Here is a 19,839-nt window from a genome sequence, read left to right as displayed (position 1 = left end):
AGCAGCTAAAAACCTTTCTTTTTAAATGGCTTTTTCTTAATTATTTTTTATATTCTGCATTTTACTGTGTTTTATTGTGTTTTACCGAGAAGCACTTTATAATTTTTATCTTGAAAGGTCCCATACAAATAAATGTTATTTATTTATTTATGTATTTGTTCAGCATTAGCCTTCCATTTTCCATTTATAACAGCAAGAAATTTAAAGGGCCTATATCATTCAAAATCTTTCTTTTTTTTTAGCTTTTAAGTGTTTTATAATGTTCATTTCTCACAAAAAAAAACAATCCCAAGTGAGATTTTGATCCATTCACGCATTTCTAAGCATTCTTCTAAATACCTGCTCTCTGAGCACCAGACCCTCCCAATCAATGAAAACGAGTGGCTTCTCACATTGTGATGTCACAAAGAGAAGACCAGCCCATTCCAGGAAGAGTCTGCAATGCCAGCACCGCCCCCAGACTATCACACACACCCACTTTCTCTGTGGAGCTAGCGCTGATCGGATAAACCTTTTTCTCTTATATACACAATATGCATCTTTGAGCTTTTGAGCTTTTAATGACGTGACTGTCATAGAGCCCCCCCCCCCCCTCCCACTCACACATGCCCCTCTCCAAAAGTTCAGATATTGTTTGTTTTCATGGGTGAAATGCAGACACACTGCTGAGGGAGACTCTATGTTGATGTCAAAAAATGGGCGGCACCCATAATGAAAGGCAGTGCCTCAGAAATCGAGTCGTCTCACAAATTGGTAGGAAAATGAACTGTGAAAACAACTCGTCTTTCACAAAAAAACTGTTCTTCACTGTGCCAAAGGAAATATATTATCATATACATGGACAAGGTTTACTCTCAAATAATGGTAAAGGCCCTTCAAAAGCAGTGTCTAATTAGAAGGTTCCCACAACGTTGAAAAAGTTTGGCACTACAGGTTGAAAAAGAGCATCCACTCAATCCGCCATCTTGGTCAGCCTCGTCCAGTCCTATTATACTATTGTAGTGACCTGAGGGGTTGGCCCCGCCTTCAGCCCCTAAGGCTCATGGGAAGTGGGGAGCTTTAGGGTGAAACCTTGAGTCAGAGGGTTGTGCACTGAAGTGACGCTCCATGCTATTTGGCTATTTGTGTGAGTTGGTTTAAATGGGCTGTTGGCTCAGAAAGAGATATTGCTTGTCTTCTTGTTTGTTGCTCCATGAGACTGTCCGGGGTTCTGCAGTGTTTGGGGCACGCACAGCTCTCCACTGAAGCCATCTGATTAGTAGCTCGGCATTTGGTACCCCGCTTAAAGTGACGGTCCGGCCGGATCGTTGCATTATTTTACTAACATTAGAGGCGTCTGCAGCGGGACTGATCATGTAGCCATTACACATCGTGTAGCAACCATATGGTAGAGACCACAGACAGTATATATCACTGGACATACTGACCCCTTCACGTTCCAAACAGCAAGTAACCGCTGCTCCAAGAAGCCAAATCAGATGCCTCAGTGAAAAAGGGTTCCTTGAAACTTTGACAGATTCTCATAAGCTACTTTCAGTGGAAGGGGTCCGGACCTCCAACAAGCTCACTCCTGATTGGTGACAGTAGTTGCCATAGAAACGTTCAGTCAGACTGACTTGGACCAATCACTGTCGCCTGGCTCCAAATGTCAGTGTCCGTATTGCGGAAAAGTGGCGACTGAATTGGCTTCATCCGGCTGGAGCAGAAAGTCCGTCATCACACCTCCTCAGTCCTCACCGCTTTATTTACTGTCTTTGGTGAAACTGCTTTGAATGCCTCCCATTGTCCAGTTCTGAGTGATACCTCTGGCAGTCAAGAGGGGTGAAATATAACTCTGTGATCACACAAATGTATGTTTTCCTCAACAACAGAGAGCTTCCCCCACTCTATATTGTTGTCATTACAGAAAATGAAAATCTCAGTGATAGAATGACAGCCACACGGTTTGGTGTACTTCTTTTTGTTTGATCGTTTTTTCTTTTTTATATGTTAACAACAGGTAAAGAGGAGAAGTGAGATCATTTTACTCTGAGGAGTTTCACGGGCTTCGTTAAAAACGTAATAGAATTATTCGGTATCGGTAGGAGGCGCTGTGTCTTCGTGTACTGGGGAGTGAACTGCCGTCAAACAAAATAGAAGAAGAAAATATTTGAAGTTACCATGTAGTCTTTCAGGATCGCATCGTCCAAATACTTAACGTTATATTTTTTATTTTTTTTTGTCAATGTCAGTGTAAACTTTAACATATATTTTAAGAAGTTATTATTGTTATTAACATCCGAAGACGTGCTCTTTAGCGGAAGTGACGTAATAACTGCGCATGCCTAGACGGATCGGGGAGCCGTTGTGAGTTGATCTGGAGGTTTTGGGTAACAATGGGAAACAGTGCCGTTCCGTGCCAGCAGCATGGACGATAACTCTCTGCATCAGAACCGGTACCAGCCTCCGCGACAGTCCGGCTGCGGCGTCGCTCCAGGTCCTCCGCCGCCTTACGACCCCCCGGAACACGGACTCCCTCACTGGTTCCACGCTCCTCCTCCAGAAGCGTGTTTCGGGGGCTCCTGCTTACCTTCTCCCTTTGGATTTGACCCCTCCATCCCCCCGCCTTCATTCGTGAGCCCCCCTCTCGGACAGCCCCCGAGAAGCGCGCCTCCCGCCGCAGGAGGCCCGTCCTTTCTGTCTTTTCCTCCACAGTTCGGCGCCGCTTCTCCGTGGTTTGAGTCCGAGCGCGGGCAGAGGCCGGATGACTGTCTCTGGGACGGCGGCCCCCCGCCTGCTGCTCCGCGGCGGGGCTTGGATCGCGGGAGCGGAACCCGAGGCCGAGCGGAGGAGGAGGAGGCTCAGCAGAAGAGAAGAGACCAGGACTGGATCTGCCGGTTTCTGCAGGGCAGAAGCCGGAGGAACCAGAGGGGTCCCCGGCTCCGTCAGGAGGAGCGGTTACCCCTGGCGGAGCTCTCGGGCGTCCTTTACGGGGCAGCTGCGCTGGTGTCCCGGTTGGAGCAGCTGTGTCTCCGCCTGCAGGGCGATGACGGCGGCTGGACGGAGTCCTACTCGGCGGCTCTGGACGTGAGGAGGCAGCTGCAGGAGAACATGGCTCTGCTCAGAGACTCCGAGGGTTTGGCCAGAACCAAAGTGCTCCGGGTGTCGCGTAAAAGGGCCCGACTCCTGAAGGCCAGGACGCTGCGGGAGCTGGAGAGGAAGCAGGCCGAGGAGCGGGGCTGCCTGAAGGAGGCCGCCATAGATGAGTGGAGGCTGAGGCAAATCCAGCAGGGAGAGGAGAAGAAGAAGGTAAGACTGCTCCAGCTGGAACTGAAGCTCCTGAGTCTGGCAGAACTCCTGACTGAAGAGCATCGTCTCATCAGGAGCAGGAGCTGAAGCTGGCAGCCGACGCCGTCCTGTGTGAGGTGAGGAAGAAGCAGGCAGACGTGAAGAGGATGCAGGACATCTTAAGGTCTCTGGAGAAGCTGCGGAAGCTCCGGAAGGAAGCAGCCAACAGGAAAGGTAATCCGGGAAAAAGGAAGCTCCTCTGAAGTCCTGACATGAACTGAGAGGGTTTGTGTTCGGCTCAGGTATCAGCACGGAGCAGCAGTGTGACGAGCTCTTCAGCAGCAGCCTGGAGCAGCTGAGGAGAGTGATGAAGAAGAGGGCGACCCTCTACTCTGCAGAGGAGAAGGCTCTGATGGTGATGCTGGAGGGAGAGCAGGAGGAGGAGCGAAGGAGAGAGGAGGAGAAGCGAATGAAGAAGGAGAGAGAGAGGCGTCTGCAGGTCAAAGAAAGGGTGGACGCCATCCTGTTTGGAGGTAAAACTTTCAAAGCAAAGTCCTTTTCCTCAGTCATGGAACGCTAACGATGTCACAAGACTCTTGGTTCGGATCATTTCCACCCTGCTCTGCTCCATTCTGATGCATCCACTGTCAGACAGATAGATCCATGAACGTCTTTGTCTTTGTTGAGCTGGAATCTGGATCTAAACTGTACGGCTGGAGAGCTCTGATATGCTCACCATTGGGGGTGTGAGGGGCTGTAAGTTAGTGGGAGAGAGTGTAAACAAAGGGATGATGGGAAGCGTTGGGAGCCTAACTCCACGCCAATGGTCCCACCAACAACTGAGATCTCTGATTAAGTCCTGCTGCTCTGTCCCAGAAGACGACAGAAGTTTTTGGAATTTCACTTTAAACAGTGTGATCCTCAGGAAAAATGCTTTTACTACAGAACAAAGTCTGATCGGAGCGGGTCTTTAAAGGCGCGATGCAGAGGGTGCCCTGAACTTTGAATTGGCTGAGAAGAAGCTAAAGTGCTAGTTTTGGAGAGGGGTGTGTGTCGGGAGGGGGGGACTCTATGACAGTCATGTCATTAAAAGCTCAGAACGACAACATTAAAAAAACACCAGAAGAAAACCGTATTAAAAATGTTTTTTTCTGGTCCAAGTGGAGATCTGCCAGAATTTAAAATTCCATCAGGACTGTGTGTGTGCGGGGGGGAATGGTGACGACGTTTGGACAGATCCGAGCATTACTTTAGAACAGACGATGCATTTTTGTACCATGAGGCAGCATCCTGAACTCACTGAAGACCAGAGAAGAGCGTTGTCTGACCTTTGTTACATCTCAGTCTCTGTGGACGACAGGGATTTGAGTTCGCTCGCAAGTGGATCCTCCAGAGAAGAGCGGATGCTGCAGAGGGATCACACGGATCACACTGAACCAGTGTGAGATCAGGGGACCACATGGGACATGAGCTCATGTAGTAGAACAAAGCTGCATTTCTATTCAAAGAAATTAAAGGGAAATTGAAATGAAATTAAATCACACTATCTGTCAAATCCTGGGGGAGCAGTGAGCTGCAGACACAGCCGTGCTCGGGAATAAACCCCCCAATCCAACCCCTTAATGCCTTCCACTCTAACCACAAGGCCACTGAGCTGGTGACTCACAGCAACAAACGTCAGAAACGTTTCTGCCGTTTGTTTTGTGCGGTTCATTGCAGAAGATTAAAATATTCAGTTTAGTTTACAGTTCAAGTAAAACTATTTATTTTTTTTCAATCCAGAAGTTCTGTTCAGGTCCAGAGTCTGTCTGTTTTGATGTTTGTCATCTCAAAGTCAGAGCACATTACAGCATTTGGAGGGGATTAAACTTTATGCCCCCCTCATCCTCACCTTCGCCTGTCTGATTTGCAGAGAAGCCTCCAGCAGATGGCGCCCTGCAGCCCTTCAGGGACTTCTACAGCCAGGCAGACTGCTCCTTCCAGGCTCTCATCCACATCCGGTCAGTCTAACTCCACGTTTTTTTTCTTGAGTCCTTTTTTTTTAATATTCACAAATCTTTCAGTGTTTGTGGTTTTCAGTCATCCTTGAGCTCAGGGTTTGTTTGTCTTTCTGGATGTTCACTTGGAAGTAAAGGATCCTTTAATGGCCTTTATCATGCTTTTCTTAAGCCTTTTATAGCAACATCCATATATATGATAATAGATTACCTTTGGCACACTAAAGAACATATTTTTGCATTAAATACAAGTTCCTTTCTGAAGTTCTTTTCATCTCTGGAAGTAAGATGACTTGATCTCTCAAGCTCCGCCTTTCTCTCCTTGTGGGTGCCGCCCATTTCATGATGTCATACTAGAGCCGGCCACAGCAGCTTGTCTGTGTTTCTCCCACGAAAACAAACATTGTGCATAGAAAAGGAAAGCATTTAGCTAATCACCGCTAGTTCCTTGGAGAAAGTGCGTGTCAGCCTGGGGGCGGAGCTGGCAGCGCAGACTCTTCCTAGTAGGGGTGGTTCCTCACTTTATGATGTCACAATGTGAGAACTCGCTCGTTTTCGTGGATTGGGAGGGGCTGGTGCTCAGAGAGAAGGTTTTTAGAAGAATACTCAGATGTGTAAATGAATCTAAATACAGCTTTAGGTTGTTTTTTTTTTGGAGGGATGAACAACTTAATGGTTAAAAAAGTTGAATTTGCATTATATAGACTCTTTTAAAGTCCAAAACACAATTCAAGCATTAAATTGTTTTAAATTCTGCGTGAACAGGTCCTTGGTTACTTGTTCTGAGAGGTTTTAAAGTTTACCCACCATTGCACTCTGGTTCATCATTTTGCATTGTTTAGGCCAGGGGTGGCCAACCCTGGTCCTCAAGAGTCTCAACCCTGCCTGTTTTCCAGCTCTCCCTGGACTGCTTGATGCTGATAACTAAAATCAGGTGTGTTCAGTCAATCAGGATGTGAAATCACTTGAGTCAGCTAATCAACAGTAAGCGGGTGAGGGAGAGCTGGAAAACCGGCAGGGTTGAGACTCTTGAGGACCAAGGTTGGCCAGCCCTGGTTTAGGCTCTGAACAGACGTTGGAGAGCAGGATGAGCTTTTCTTTGTTTTGGGGATTTAAATTAGATCCGTAAAGTCTAGCACACTTTAGACCGGTTTTATCTGCTGGTCCTGTGTCCTTCTGGGTTCAGGCAGTACTGAAGGTGAGCGGTGTCTTTCAGGAGCCAGTGGGACCTGTTCCTGGTGGCATCAGATAATCCCAAAGGTTCCTCGCTTCCTCAGAGCTGGGTGATACCAGAGCTGCCGTCAGACCAGAACTGGGCCTCAGCGCTGCAGTCTACTGACCTCGACTGACGGAATGGACCGGGAACTAAGCCAAGCCCAAAGCCAGAGGAGAGGAGACGCTCTCCTTGTGTGACGGCCTGGGCTGGGACTGTTTCATCATCTGAAGTCAGTTTGGGCTTCAAAGTGCTGGAAAGCAATCAAAGAAAACATGGAGGGACCAGAGGAGGACCCCCCCCCATCTTCTTTCAGATCAAATTGATCCTTCTAATTACCAAAGATCCTTTAAAACTGGAGTCAGGAAGCAAGACCAGAACAGCAGGAAGAGACGCTCATTGGACACAAGAATTCTGGAAAATCTTTTGTTCCTTTAATGTCCATAAATTAACTTAAGCCAGACAGAAATGGACACAATCCAAAGAATCCATAAAGATCCCAATGTAAAGTGTTTCTCTGATTCACTTTGAATTGTTTTTTCTTCAAACATGTTAATGGAACAGAGTGTATATAGGAAAAAAATCAATGAATAAAAAAAGAATAAGAAAAGCCTAAAGACAGGAAGTGTGTGTCTGTGTTCTATGGGCCTCATGCTGACCAGCAGATTACTGCAGTTCATACATAACAAAAACGTGCAGGACGACAGATGGGAGGAGTCAAGTCCAGCTAAAGCTGTGCAGATGTCCTGCATGGCTGAGAGTCAGCTGACGGAGGTCAGATCAGAGATTGTCAGCCGTCTTCAGTCTGACGGCGGCCGGCGCCCACAGGTAAGCTCTCTGAGCCCGCCTGCCATTCAAATCTTAAAGAAATTCATTAGACATGCTGGGATTTAACCAACTTTACTGGAATCTTGAATGCCTTGATGCCTGAATTTACTTCTAGCAATTACAAAAGTCCCTTTTGTTTCTACCTTCGTGGTAAATGAAGGTAAGTTTGGAGAAGAAGAGGTGTGATAGATATTAGCATTGAAATGCGTCACACAGTTACAGTGATCTGGAAAAGCAGACAGACATTTGTTAGACAATAGTGTTGCACCTGTTCTCTCCAAAGTCATTCCTTACAATATTATGTCTCAGAAATGGAATCTATTACAGGACTGCTGTTTTCATTTAAAACCACGTTCCCCGTCGTACTTGTAGACGTGGAACAGTGGAGACAAAAAAGGGGGGAGTGGTCTGTCTGGGCGGGGTGGGGGTGGGGGGCATTGACAGCCAGGATTCAGACCATGATGTTCAATTCAAGCTAGTATCTGTGAAAAATGTAGGTCTTTTCAAATGTGAGTTTTAAAAAAGAGGTTAAAACTGGATGACCAAAGGCTGAACATCTCTGTTCTTGGGTCTGGCTCTGAGATTACATTTTTGAGAATACAGAGCCCAACTGAGCTTTGGCTAAGTAACTGAAGGAAGCAGGAAATACATTAATTATGTGATATTTGGATCTGTTTAAGCCTCAGAACAGATGCATTCAGGTCGGTCTAAACCCAAAGTCACTGTGAACATGGACAGAAGATGAACTGGTAACACTTTACACCTTATGATGGTTTTTGCAGCAGGATTTCTCCTGAGCCCGTCACAGCTCTGCATGTTTTTGCTTGACAGCATGAAGATGAACGTCAAAAGGACTTGATAAGCTTAAAGACCGTCTGTCGCTTCTGTTTTCTGATCTGTAAGAATGAGCTTTACACAGGATAAAACTGGGCAGCCATCTGCTGCAAAAGTAAACAAGCCTTCAGTTCACTGGTGATGCTGTTCTGGCTGGAATCTTTCCACTCTTTGTTTTGTAACACTGCGCTTATGCAGACAGGAAGTCTCTCAGAAAGAAGATCGCATTTAGACCTGAACTTTCTCATCCGAGTTCCTGAACTCTGATTCCTGAGAGACGAAGCTCATTCAGACCGAAGGATCTCAGATAGTAAGAACAAATTGATTTTTTTTTTTTTATGTAGTAGACTTCCACTAACTTTAATGACTACATGTCGAAAACAAAACCCACATTCTGGAAAATTTACACAGAAGTTAGCTAAACAAATTACTTTAAATAACACAGGGGAACAAATGATCACAAAATCAAGAAATTAAATAAGGTTTAGCATCCAAAAGCTCTTAAGGCTGTAAAAGTGTGAAAAGACTTTCTTTGAAAAGCTTGAAGGTCTTTTCAGGGAAAAGAAAATTAAAAAGAATGTGAAATATTTCTCAGAAATTCTCTTTTATGTCAATGAAAAGGAAACTGATTATTAAAGAAATCTGGGCACCAGGACCAAGAATCTTACTGGAAGCTGAAAATACAGCACCACTCATAATCACACCAAACATTATTGCTTAATTTAATTTCATCTATTGGTTTAGGTCAAATTAGTCTTTACTTAAAATCACAAAACTGATTTATCAAATACATAAATGGGTTTTGCTTCAAAAATGCTTCCAGTTCTTTTTTTAATGTGAATGTTCCCAGTTTTAGAAGGAAAGATACGCTATTGTTAAATCAATGCAGTTGGAAAAGCTTTCATCAAATCATGTCATATAGACGGTATCTCTCAACCCAATTCATCCATGTGGTTGTGTCACGAAAGTTACCATGGTTACTCCTGTAAATGATTCATGAAGTCTAACAGCCCTCTGTCCAACTGGAGATGAAAATTAAAGTTCTGTCATGCAGACAGGGAGTCACATGTTTGCATGAAGAACTGTGAGGGGGGTTCAGACACGTCAAAGTGTCTCATTGGAGTCCTGGACAAACCTTGACTGTTGTGCCGTGGTTCCTGTTGGGCTAAACGTCATTTGAGAACGTTGCTCTGCTGCTTCCATAGCTTCTAACCTGAGAGTAGGAGGTTCCAGCTGCATGGACGGCGTTCCTCTGAAGATTCCCCAGGCTGTTGCCACTGTGGAGGTCATAGAGAACTTCCAAGTGACTCTGCCGGACTACATCGCCATCCTGCGAGACACAGAGGTGAGTGTGGGCAGGTAAAGCTCTGACCACTCTGGCCAGAACTGGTTTTGGATAAAATAACCCCCCAAATAAGCAGGTTTAGGTAGCTTTTTCTTGTGGGTTAATGGCTGTGGATCCTTCAATGAGAACCCCATCTGTAAAAAAAACAAAAAACAATAAAGACTGCATTTGTCATAACAATCTGGGTAACCATCTCACTTGTGAAGGGCTGTTGTTACCTCCTTGCTGAGTGTACGTAAATGCCTGGGTTTCTGTGAGCTAGTGTTCTTTTACGTGACAGTGTCCTGCAGTAAGAAGTCAGAACTGGATCTCAGGGCAGGTAAGCGTTCTCTAGTGAAATGTCTCTGACACTGTTACTTTTCTCTGTGATAGTACGAGTTCAGTCTGGAGAACTGGATGCTGACTGGACTTCAGAATGGCTTCACCCACCAGCAACAACCCCAGCCTACCCTTTTGCCATCAGAGCTTAAGCCATCATGTCCACCGTATTGGATGATGTTCAGCAGCCCGCAGCAGAGCCGCCTGGCCAGTCGACACCGCTCAGACTTCTGGGAGCCCAATCCCCGGCAACGCTCCAACAGCCTCAACCCAGCTGTGCTGCGTGCCAAGTTCACCATTTCAGACTCAGAAGACGAATCTGAGCCCACGACACCGGCAGACAAGAGCTCCCCAGAGATGTGCCTCTCAGAGGATTCTCATCCTGCTGCTCGCTGTCAGCACGGCCAGAGGAAACTACAGAAAGCCTTCATCCCTGATCTGCTCAACCCTCCGTCTTGTCTGAGCAGCTTGCCACACCAGCGCAGGAAAAACTTGCGCCAGTGTTCCCTGTCAGCGACTGACTCGTCTACCCTGAAGGAGTCCAACAAAGACAGCCCATCCGCACACATTGTTCCTGGGACCAGGGATGATACACTCAACACGACCATAAGCGATCTCAGCTCCACACCTTCGGTGAGAGATGCTCTATTTCACTTCACCTATTCAACCACTGTTGTCATACTTTCTTGTGTTAGCACTCAGCTGAGTGTTCCAGACCTGTGCAACAAGGTGGGGCTTTAATGGGAGACTAAATACAAACTAAATCGTAGCATTTAGGGTCTTTTTTGTCCATATAGCTGCTGTTCCAGAGATAATTAAAGCTGCAAAAGCGATCGGGATGGTAAAATATAATGTGCATAGGTCTCGGGAGGCTTATTGAGTTTACTGTAGTTCACACAAAACCTCAAAGTCTCATCCTTTGTCTTGATAAGGACAATCAGGGTGATCAATGGCTACCACTTTCTCTTTTGACCCACTTTTCCAACACGTTAGTGAGTAATGATTTCATTTCTTTGAACGGCATTGGTGGGAGTTGGCGGTACCACTCCTTCGTGGGTGGTCTGTCCCCAGTGGGAATCTGGTGCAGCAGCAAGTGGGTACAATCAAAATCCTCCTCATGACTTGAGAAGACATCTTTCCATCATAGCAACAGCTTGCAGAGCTTCTCCTGTTGTTCTGGAGGCAAATTTATGGGTTCTACATGCTCTCTTGCCCTGGCCGACATTTCCTGGTGGTCCTGAAGAACATTCTCTAATAGGAACACCTCCACAATAGTCTTCTCCTAGATAGAGTTCCAACCCACGTGGCTCTGGTTTCCTCCAGGAGCTATCGATTGTGGTTACTCCAGGTTTATCAGTCTCTTGAGATGCTTCAAGGCATGCACAGAAATCTGCTCCTCCGAGGCCCATTCAAGCCCTTCCCCAAACTAACAACTCACTCAAAGGGAGACTTTGACTGCATGAGGGTTTTGCATGACACTTTTTTGGGCCCAAAACAAAATATTCCATCAGGCCGTAACAATATTCATTCTTATAATGAGAGGAATGAGTGCAGCATTCACTATTCATGACACCACGTTGAGGAACCTAAAGGTCTTCCAGTTAGAAGTTCAGTATGGCATACCAAGATTAAAGTGTTTCAAGGTCAAGATGGATGCCTGTCAAAGAGGCTTTACCTCATCAAGGTGACTTGATGGGGTATCCGTGAGTGTATCTATCATTCTGTACAGCTCCACACCTTTATTTGACTTGCACTGTGTGACAGTGTCCAATGAAAGCCTCTGCCATCCTACTTTTTAGGAGTCTACCTGCCTGGGATGTGAGAACCTTCCTGCTAACAAGAGACCACGGGGTCTGTTGTCTGGTTTGGACTCATCAGCAGAGGTTCTGTCGGCTCTGAGCACAGAGGAGAGGGCGCTGGTAGGCGCCATCACTACTCAGGGCTATTCTCTCCGAGCAGCCATCATTGCACTGCAGAAGAAAGGGCAGCAGACTCCAGACCAGGTCAGTGTCCCAGCTCCCAAAGCCTGAGGTCAGTCCCCCCAGTAGCCTTTACTTTAGGATTCCAGCATTGAGAAGTGTTACTGATAGTAAATCCGAATTTTTCTAGGCTTCCCTCTACCACTACATTTAGCCCTACAAACAGAGAGTTACAGAAAAATAGGCTATGTTCGAATTCCCATCCTAATCTCTTACTACAAATAAATTATATAATGCAGGACTATGTGGTGGCCTGGATGTTAAAAGCAATGCTCACTACTTTTGTTTTTCTTTTAAACTGTAAATGTCATGTCACCGATTTCACAAAGTGAATCTCTAATTGATATGAGAATCTTGTGCTGATTATTTACAAAACCACTGGTTATGTCTGAATTCCTTCACTACTCACTACATAGCAGGTTGCGTTCACCATTTTGTAGCGATGTCCCAATCAAGAATTTCTAAATCCAGTGGCCTAAAATTTTTTCAGAAGTCTCTGCAAAAACCCAGTGTGCATCGATGCTCACTAGATTGGCCAATATTGACCACAATGCATTGCATTGCTTTTTTGCGAGAAAATGTGTTTAAATGTATTTTTTAATAAACAATCAACATTTTCATCATCAAAACACAGTGGATTCATAAATAGTCGTTGTAAAAAACTTGTAATTCGATTTCTTCTTTGTGAAATTGGTGACGTAATATTTCCTGTTTGAAAAAAAAGTAGTGAGCATTGGGTTTAACTTGTTTTTTAAAATCCAAGGCACTAGATAGTCCCACACTATATAATAGAGATTTTTAGTAGTCGAGTGGGAAACTGGACATAGCCATTATGTTTAGATGATGGAAACGTTGATGGTTTATCAAAAAATTAACTCAAATACTTTTTTCCCCCGCAAAAATTGTTCAAACACAATGCATTGTGCATTGCCAATTCTTCACCCTCGTAAAGAAAAGTGTTTGTCCTCCCTGTCACAGCGCAACGCGGATTATTTGGAGGGATACAGAGCCCTCCGCCGTGAGAGTTCCTCTTCAAAAAACAATTTAAGGCCGGAAGGGAAGGGGAAGCATTCGGATTCGGCCTCATAGTATTAAATTTACCAAAGTGGCACAGCAGTGTTTATGGAACCTGCAGCTAAAATACACACTTGCTCTGTAAATAGGTACAGTTGGGCATCCATTCAATCAAAGCAGATTGTCTGAAAATAGCAGAGAATAAACACCACAGGGCAAAGGGGGACAGCTGAGCAGAAATACAGCACTGAGCTGCTGTAAGCCTGCTCTAAATAGTGCGGTCTGCCATGACCACCAACTGTTGTGAGCAGAGCACAGATCAGATTCACACCAGAAACTCTTCTTTCTGTGATCCATATCAAAATAGGTTTCCTTTCATGCCCCATTTTAATCAGACTGGTGTGAAACCCCCCCCTAAACTCTGACACAAAGTAAGGTCCATCTGAAGATGAGGTAGGTCTCCATTCACATGCAAATAAAGAGTGATGCAGTTCACTACAGAGGGGAGAGTGTATTCAACACTGAAGGAAGCAAATCGTGTCATGTAAAAAAACACAACCTAAGCCCATCTAAAGGAGCACTTATTCTCGAAATAAACAATTATAACTCAGTCGTTCTATTGGTCAGAAAAACATCCTTGATCTGTGACCTTTTTCTAACATGTTTTTGACAATCCACTTTTCTTCTTGATATTTTTTTGTTTATTGCAAGTTATTCAAGTTATAAACTGACCAATCAGATAAAATCATGTGGTGCCCTCTGGCCCCCACCTCAATTAATTGACAGATTCTCCCGAGCTGCTTTTAGTGGAAGGGCTGTGGCCTTCCAACAAGCACACTCTTGATTGGTGACAGTAGTTGCCATAGAAACGTTGACTTCGACCAACTCGGGCCAATCACTGTCATTTGGCTCTAACATGGTGTCGTCCGTATTGTGGGAAAATGGCGACTGAATTGGCTTCATGTGCCTGTAGCCGGAGGTCAGGCGTTTTCTATGGGTGATGTCACACCTGCTCAGTCCAGTTCTCTATACAGTCAATGATGGCGACAGTCATCAAAGGCAGTTGTGTTAAGTCAGAGAAACAAAGCATCCAGCATCTGGATCACACAGGATGCTCTCTTTGTCATTTTTTCCACCAAACCAATGTGAACACTGTTTGATGGGTTACCTTGCGCCTCCTGAATACATAGCTTTTTTTAGCTCATTTGGTATGCCTTATTGAGTGTGTCTTTGTGTTTGTTTGCAGATGCTGACTTACCTGATTGCTTGTGAGCACCTGTGTCAGCTGGGTTACGACATAAGTCTAGTTGAAGAAGCTCTGGAGATGTTTCAAAATTGTGAAACCAAAGTAAGTAGCATTAAGCATTTGTTCTGATACATTGAGTCTTTCCTTCAAAAGGATAGATTTTGTTAAAGGCTGTATAATCGGTTTTCTCCTTTTTAGGCAGAGGAGTTCTTGTGCCTGTTGAGTCAGTTTAATGAGATGGGCTTCCAGCAGAACACCATCAAAGAAGTCCTGCTAGTCCATGAAAACCACAGAGAGCGGGCGCTGGAGGAGCTGATGATGCGCGTGTCCTGACAATAACCCACCAATGCACCAGAAACTGTTTTCAATGGAGTGTTAGGAAATCCTGCAGGCGAAGTTTCCACAACATTATTTTACATTGGCTGAAGGGTGAGAAGGACAGAGGAGAGCAATCTTAAGATCCACTCACCACAGTGGAATCAGGGATGACTGTGGCTCTCTGGCTGGTGCCCAGGTTTCTCATCAACCTGATCAGATTCCATCGTTTCATCCCCCTACAGACTTGACCTCATGGTGTGAAGCCAAATGTGCTCTGGGCAGGAACTGACTAGTCCATGAAAAACCATGGTGGTTTACCATCCAATAGAAATTAGTAAGAAGGGTTTGGTGCAGGAAAACAATACTATAGTACTATAATTACTAAAACAAAATGTATACTTTTAATTATCTGCTTTAGTCCGTTTTCGAGAGCCCATTGTTTGTGTTGTTTGTATTTGTTTTTTTGTAGATTTGTTTTTATTTTTGAGAGATTGATTCATGCCACAGGATGTCATTCTCAACCGGAGAATTCCATCCCGGGACGTTGACTGGTCCCCCTGATCTGTACCATGTCAGTTTACTGAAGCCATTCTGAATCCCCAAATCTTAGTGTGGTTCACTTTAAAGGGGTTTCATCCAGTCTGAGAACAGAACGCAGCGACCACGGCAAATGGGCTCCGGCACAGAACTCATTCATCTTCTGATCTGTTTTTTCCCTTTCGGGGTCCTTGGGCTGCTGGAGCCTATCCCAGCCACTTGTGGGCAGGGGACCTCCTGCACAGGTCGCCAGTCTGTCACCCATGCACACTCACATTCACACCTAGGGGCAATTTAGAGTAACCAATGGGAGTTGGGAGGGGGAGGAAGCCGGAGTAACCCACGCATGCAGGGGGACACATTTGGCTGCCGGATCCCATCCTGGCTACTGTTGGGTAAAGGCGGGGTTGCCAGTCTGTTGCAGGGCACACAGTCACTTTCACACTCACTCCTACATGTAAACCTAGGGACACTTTAGAGTGTTAATCAATCAACCCATAAAGCATGTTTTTAGACTATGGGAGGAAGCTGGAGTACCTGGAGAAAACCCACACATTCACAGGGATAACATGCAAAATTGACACAGAAATGTCCCAGCCAGGATTGAAACCGGGCCTTCTCCCTCTGAGATAAGAGCGCTAACCCCTGTTTCACCATGCAGCACATTGTTTTATTGTTTCATTTTTATTTTTAAGTGATTGTTCTGTTTCTGTTGTTTTGTATCAATAAGGAAAACTGTGTTTGAAGGCGTTAACAAGTCTTTGTGATTGTCTTCATTTTATTAAAGCTGCATCATGAGCTTAAACCAGATTGTGTCATGTCTTCATGTTTTTGTATATTTAAAAGCAAATGACATGAAAGCTCTGATGAGCCAGTGGAGATGGTCACAAGTTTTGTTTTGCAAGTCCAAGTCAAGTCTTTGCAATGGCGTCCAACTCTCAAGTCTTAAGATTTATATTTTACTGCTATAAATCATAAAACTTCCTTTAACCCTTGTGCTATCCTATAGGGTCAAGATGAACATTGACATGTTATCCTTACCATGACAAAGGTGGATCATGTTAAAGTGCCTAGGATTGCAAAAGGTGTAACCCTTGTGCTATCCTAGGCACTTTAACATTGGGAGTTGGGTCATCTAGACCCACTAGACAGTGTGCTGAACCCTTTTTTCTTCAATGATTTGTGATCTTCACTGGTGTCCATGGATTACATGAAATCTTTCCACCTTTATCCACCTTTGTCATGGTAGGAATAACACGTCAATGGAAGGGTGGCGTCATCTAAGATAGCACAAGGGTTAATCATCAGTAATACATGGATCTAAATAATCCAGCATCTCAAACTATCCTTATAAAAATAACAGACATGGTCATACATAACTTTGATTTTCTTGCCTCTTGCAACAAAATTATTGTTATCCCTTGTGCTATCTTAGATGACCCCACCCTTACATTGACGTGACTAATAATAATCTTACTTGAATGTCAACTACAGGTCAACATTGAAATGTCAGTTTGATAATTTTATCAGACGTCATATGGATGTGCAGATCCAGTCCATACTCTGTCCATTTGGCGAAAACCAGTTCTGGATGTCTATACAACATGCATATTCTTTCAATATTTGACGTTTAATAAAAACCTCACTTCAACGTCAATTTCAGGTCAACAGTTGAACGTCAGATAGACATTGTATGTAGATGTTACATGGATAGTCATTCATAACTTTAGCTTTCTGGCCTCTAGCAAATAAAATCTTTTTTATGTTTTCGAAATAATCATATGCACTTCACTCCTAGTGTACAATATATGACAGATTATCTTTTACATATAATATTTATTTTAATCATAAATCTTTGTCTTGGTCAGCATATTTAAACCTGTAAAATGTTAGTATAAATAGGGTTCTATGGTGTAGTGGTTAGCACTCTGGACTCTGAATCCAGTAGTCTGAGTTCAAATCTCAGTAGAACCTTGAAACTTTCCTTACTTATCATTACATGGATCTTTAAAACACTATCATTTTGCTCTATGTTCCAGAGTAAAGTTCAGGACATCCAGTTTCATTCTGAATTTTCTTTATTAATGTCTTCCATTATCAGAAGAATGCTTCAAGAACATGTTAGAAACACCAAAAACACCATTTTCAGCAGAGCGGGTCTTTAACTTTAAAGAAAAACAAATAAAAGAACTGTGTATCTTCCATCCATCCATCCATCCTAATTATTATGTTAGCAGAACATAATAAAAGCTACTGTAGCTGAGAAAAGAAATCCTCTCTTTCTATATAAAGTTATTTGTTTAAAGCTTGGCCAAGTACAGTATCTTTCAGGAAAATGATTATATTAATTGTCTGATGAAGACTTCAGCAAGGTCCAACACAGTTTACAGTTTAACTGTTTACAGAGATGATCCAGGAATTCACAAACTTTTGTTTCCGGAGATGAAAACAGTCTCTTTTTTTATTCCTTCCATTTTCAGACAGACACTGTAAAGTTCTGAGTTTATTCGTTTCAAACACTTTGCTGTAACCCTTGTGCTATATAGGAACTTTAACATTGGGAGTTGGGTCATCTAGACCCACTAGACAGTGCTCTGAACCTTTTTTCTTCAATGATTTGTGATCTTCACTGGTGTCCATGGATTACATGAAATCTTTCCACCTTTATCCACCTTTGTCATGAGAAGGAGAACACGTTAATGTAAGGGTGGGGTCATCTAAGATAGCACAAGGGTTAAAACCTTAGAGTCCACATTCCTGTATTTTAATTTTTCACACTTTCCACTGAGACAGACCTAATGGAGAAACCTCCAGGATCTGTTCTCTGATTCTTTCTTGCTCATCTTTAGAGCTGGTTTCAGGGCTTAAGATTTGTCTCTTAGCCACATCTGGCCTTTTTCCCACATTAGAGACGGTGGCTTTGGGAAGCCTCAGCTGAAGCGTGTATATGGATCCAATCCTGCCAAAACATTTCATGGTTCTCTTCTGCCTCCACCTACATCCGTCCACAGTGTACTCTGTGGTGACATGTCTGCTGAGGGTGAAGGCAGAGTCTCCTCTGATCACTGCAGTAAAGAGGGAGCTGTACTGACCGGACAGGGCCGTCCACTGCCCCGAGCTCAGGTTGTAGCAATCCATCATGCACAATAGGAAGTCTCCACAGGGCCCGTTTCGCATCACAAACAAGTTATCCCTGTGAGCCACCATGTGAAGGCCATAACTGCTTTGGTGGGTGAGTGTAGTGACCAGCAGCCAATGGTTCAGTTCAGGTGCATACTCAAGGATGTCTGTGGCCCCCTTCCCTCTCCAGAGACAAATGAAGATCCGGGTCATGGCTACGGCATACGGCACAGAGGCAGCAGGGCAATCCAGCGGTGAGGCAAAACTCCAGCTCCCCTCACACTCTCGGAATCGTTCCACAGAAGACAGGAGGGTCTTGTTGTACTCCCCTCCTACAGCGTAGAGGCAACCCTCGTGACCGATCAGGGTGAGATTGTAGCGCAGCTGCTGGGGCCCATGAATGGTGGACCATGAATTGGTTGCAGGGTTGTAACAGTATCCGAGCTCAAGCACCTTCTTACTGACATCATGCACCCCTCCAATAATGTACAGCTTGTTGTTGAGAACCGCCATGCCAGCCATTGTGGTGCTGGTGCTGCGAGGGAGATGTGTGAGGACTTTCCACTCTCCCTCCTCCTCGTCCAGATGAAAAATGTTCCTCTGGATGTCTGGAAGCAGCTCAGAGGATGGGGAGTGGCTGCACACAGCCACATAGCTGCTTGGAAGCAGAGACTCAACGTATTCAAGCAGCTGGCTGGGCAGGGTGAGCAGATCCTCCTTCAGGTCAAAGTGGATGTCTCTGATGAACAAAGCTGACTGGTGGAACAGCTCCCACACGCCATAGGCTGCAGATGTGTGGTACATAAGTAAGCAGTTTTCAGAGTTGATGACACTGATCAAGTGCTTGGTGAGAGCAGGCGCCTGGAGAAAAGCTGTGCATTGGATAGCTTCTGTGATCTGGTCACTGGAGAGCATGGGTCGTTCACAGCGCAGTACCTGCAGCAGAACCATGAAGCCAGGGGCTCCCACACCCTGCAGCTTGATCTCCTGCTGTCTGCACTCCCGCATCCCGGACTGAAACAAGGCTCTAAAAAACTCACAGTTCTCGACCATGCCAGTTTTGTCCACAGTGAAGACGCAGTCATCGATGATGATCTTCAAGTCATTACCCAACTCATGGTCCGAGCCTGAACCGCTGCTGCGTTCCATCCCACCTGCAATCACATTCACGTCAAACAAACCTACCTTTCGTTCCTTCCATGCCTTCTGTCTGGGGTGGACAGCGTCTCTGGATTTGTGCACTAAAAGCTGCCTCTAAACATAGAAGCAAAGCCTGTGGGCCACAGTTCCAGCACATAATGATGACAGGCAGCTTAGGCAGAAAAAAAGGTAACTGGATGACACTTCAGTGCCTGTAAATGTGCCAACTATTTGCTCTTTGTTTGTTGCTGAGAGTTCATGTCAGCTGTTCACTCGCCTGTGTCACATATCAATCATGGCAGCCTTATTTTTAGCACCGTTTGCAGGAGATGTACTGATGCAGAACAATCGGGATGCTCCTTTTTTGTTTTATTGACTTTTCAACCTTAACCAGACACTAATTCTCATTGTTGCTGTTTTCAAAATAAGATCAGAACATTTCTGCACAAAACAAAGAAGAAGTTTGTTGTTTTGAGAAACTTGTTAATTAGTGAGTCCATGCTGTTACAGTGAGTTGTGGTTTTGGCAGACACCATAAGGAGGGGTGAGGCAGACACAGAGTTTATCTGCTATTGGAAAACTATAGCGGGTATTCTTAGATATTATCAGTTGTTATATAAATATATCAGATGAAAATAAGTTGGGTTGTCATCCTAAACAGTCCAAACGTGTTTACAAGTCAT

The 19,839-nt window shown here is 44.6% G+C and overlaps 3 protein-coding genes and 1 non-coding gene across 6 annotated transcripts; 3 read left to right on the top strand and 1 right to left on the bottom strand.

Annotated features, from left to right (window-relative positions):
- Positions 1 to 2,163: 2,163 nt before the first annotated feature.
- Positions 2,164 to 7,094, top strand: pdcd7 (programmed cell death 7). The gene is made up of 5 exons (XM_004066818.5): positions 2,164 to 3,288; positions 3,363 to 3,501; positions 3,570 to 3,800; positions 5,180 to 5,267; positions 6,481 to 7,094. Exons 1-5 carry the CDS (start codon positions 2,407 to 2,409, stop codon positions 6,611 to 6,613), a joined length of 1,473 nt encoding a protein of 490 aa, XP_004066866.1. The 5' UTR covers positions 2,164 to 2,406; the 3' UTR covers positions 6,614 to 7,094.
- Positions 7,095 to 7,227: 133 nt separating this feature from the next.
- ubap1lb (ubiquitin associated protein 1-like b) lies at positions 7,228 to 15,696 on the top strand. 3 transcript variants are annotated; one of them, XM_020711730.3, is made up of 6 exons: positions 7,228 to 7,305; positions 9,345 to 9,484; positions 9,857 to 10,435; positions 11,602 to 11,805; positions 14,042 to 14,143; positions 14,240 to 15,696. In XM_020711730.3, the coding sequence occupies exons 2-6, from the start codon at positions 9,377 to 9,379 to the stop codon at positions 14,372 to 14,374; spliced, it is 1,128 nt and encodes a 375-aa protein (XP_020567389.1). In that variant the 5' UTR covers positions 7,228 to 7,305; positions 9,345 to 9,376; the 3' UTR covers positions 14,375 to 15,696. The 3 variants fall into 3 exon arrangements, with proteins under 3 accessions (XP_020567389.1, XP_020567390.1, XP_011485562.1); XM_020711731.3 differs by lacking the exon at positions 7,228 to 7,305 and adding an exon at positions 7,351 to 7,465; XM_011487260.4 differs by lacking the exon at positions 7,228 to 7,305 and adding an exon at positions 8,283 to 8,449.
- A 1,102-nt stretch (positions 15,697 to 16,798) lies between these two features.
- trnaq-cug (transfer RNA glutamine (anticodon CUG)) lies at positions 16,799 to 16,870 on the top strand. Its single transcript has one exon. It is a non-coding gene; the product is annotated as a tRNA-Gln (tRNA).
- Positions 16,871 to 16,956: 86 nt separating this feature from the next.
- kbtbd13a (kelch repeat and BTB domain containing 13a) lies at positions 16,957 to 19,263 on the bottom strand. Its single transcript, XM_004066836.4, has one exon. The coding sequence runs from the start codon at positions 19,163 to 19,165 to the stop codon at positions 17,669 to 17,671; it is 1,497 nt and encodes a 498-aa protein (XP_004066884.3). The 5' UTR covers positions 19,166 to 19,263; the 3' UTR covers positions 16,957 to 17,668.
- Positions 19,264 to 19,839: the final 576 nt, after the last annotated feature.

Source organism: Oryzias latipes, chromosome 3, assembly GCF_053564925.1.
Source record: "Oryzias latipes strain Hd-rR chromosome 3, Olatipes_Hd-rR_3.1".
In the NCBI taxonomy this organism is placed as follows: domain Eukaryota; kingdom Metazoa; phylum Chordata; class Actinopteri; order Beloniformes; family Adrianichthyidae; genus Oryzias; species Oryzias latipes.
Note: the sequence above shows the minus strand (reverse complement) of the source record. Positions and strands in the feature narration are given on the sequence as shown.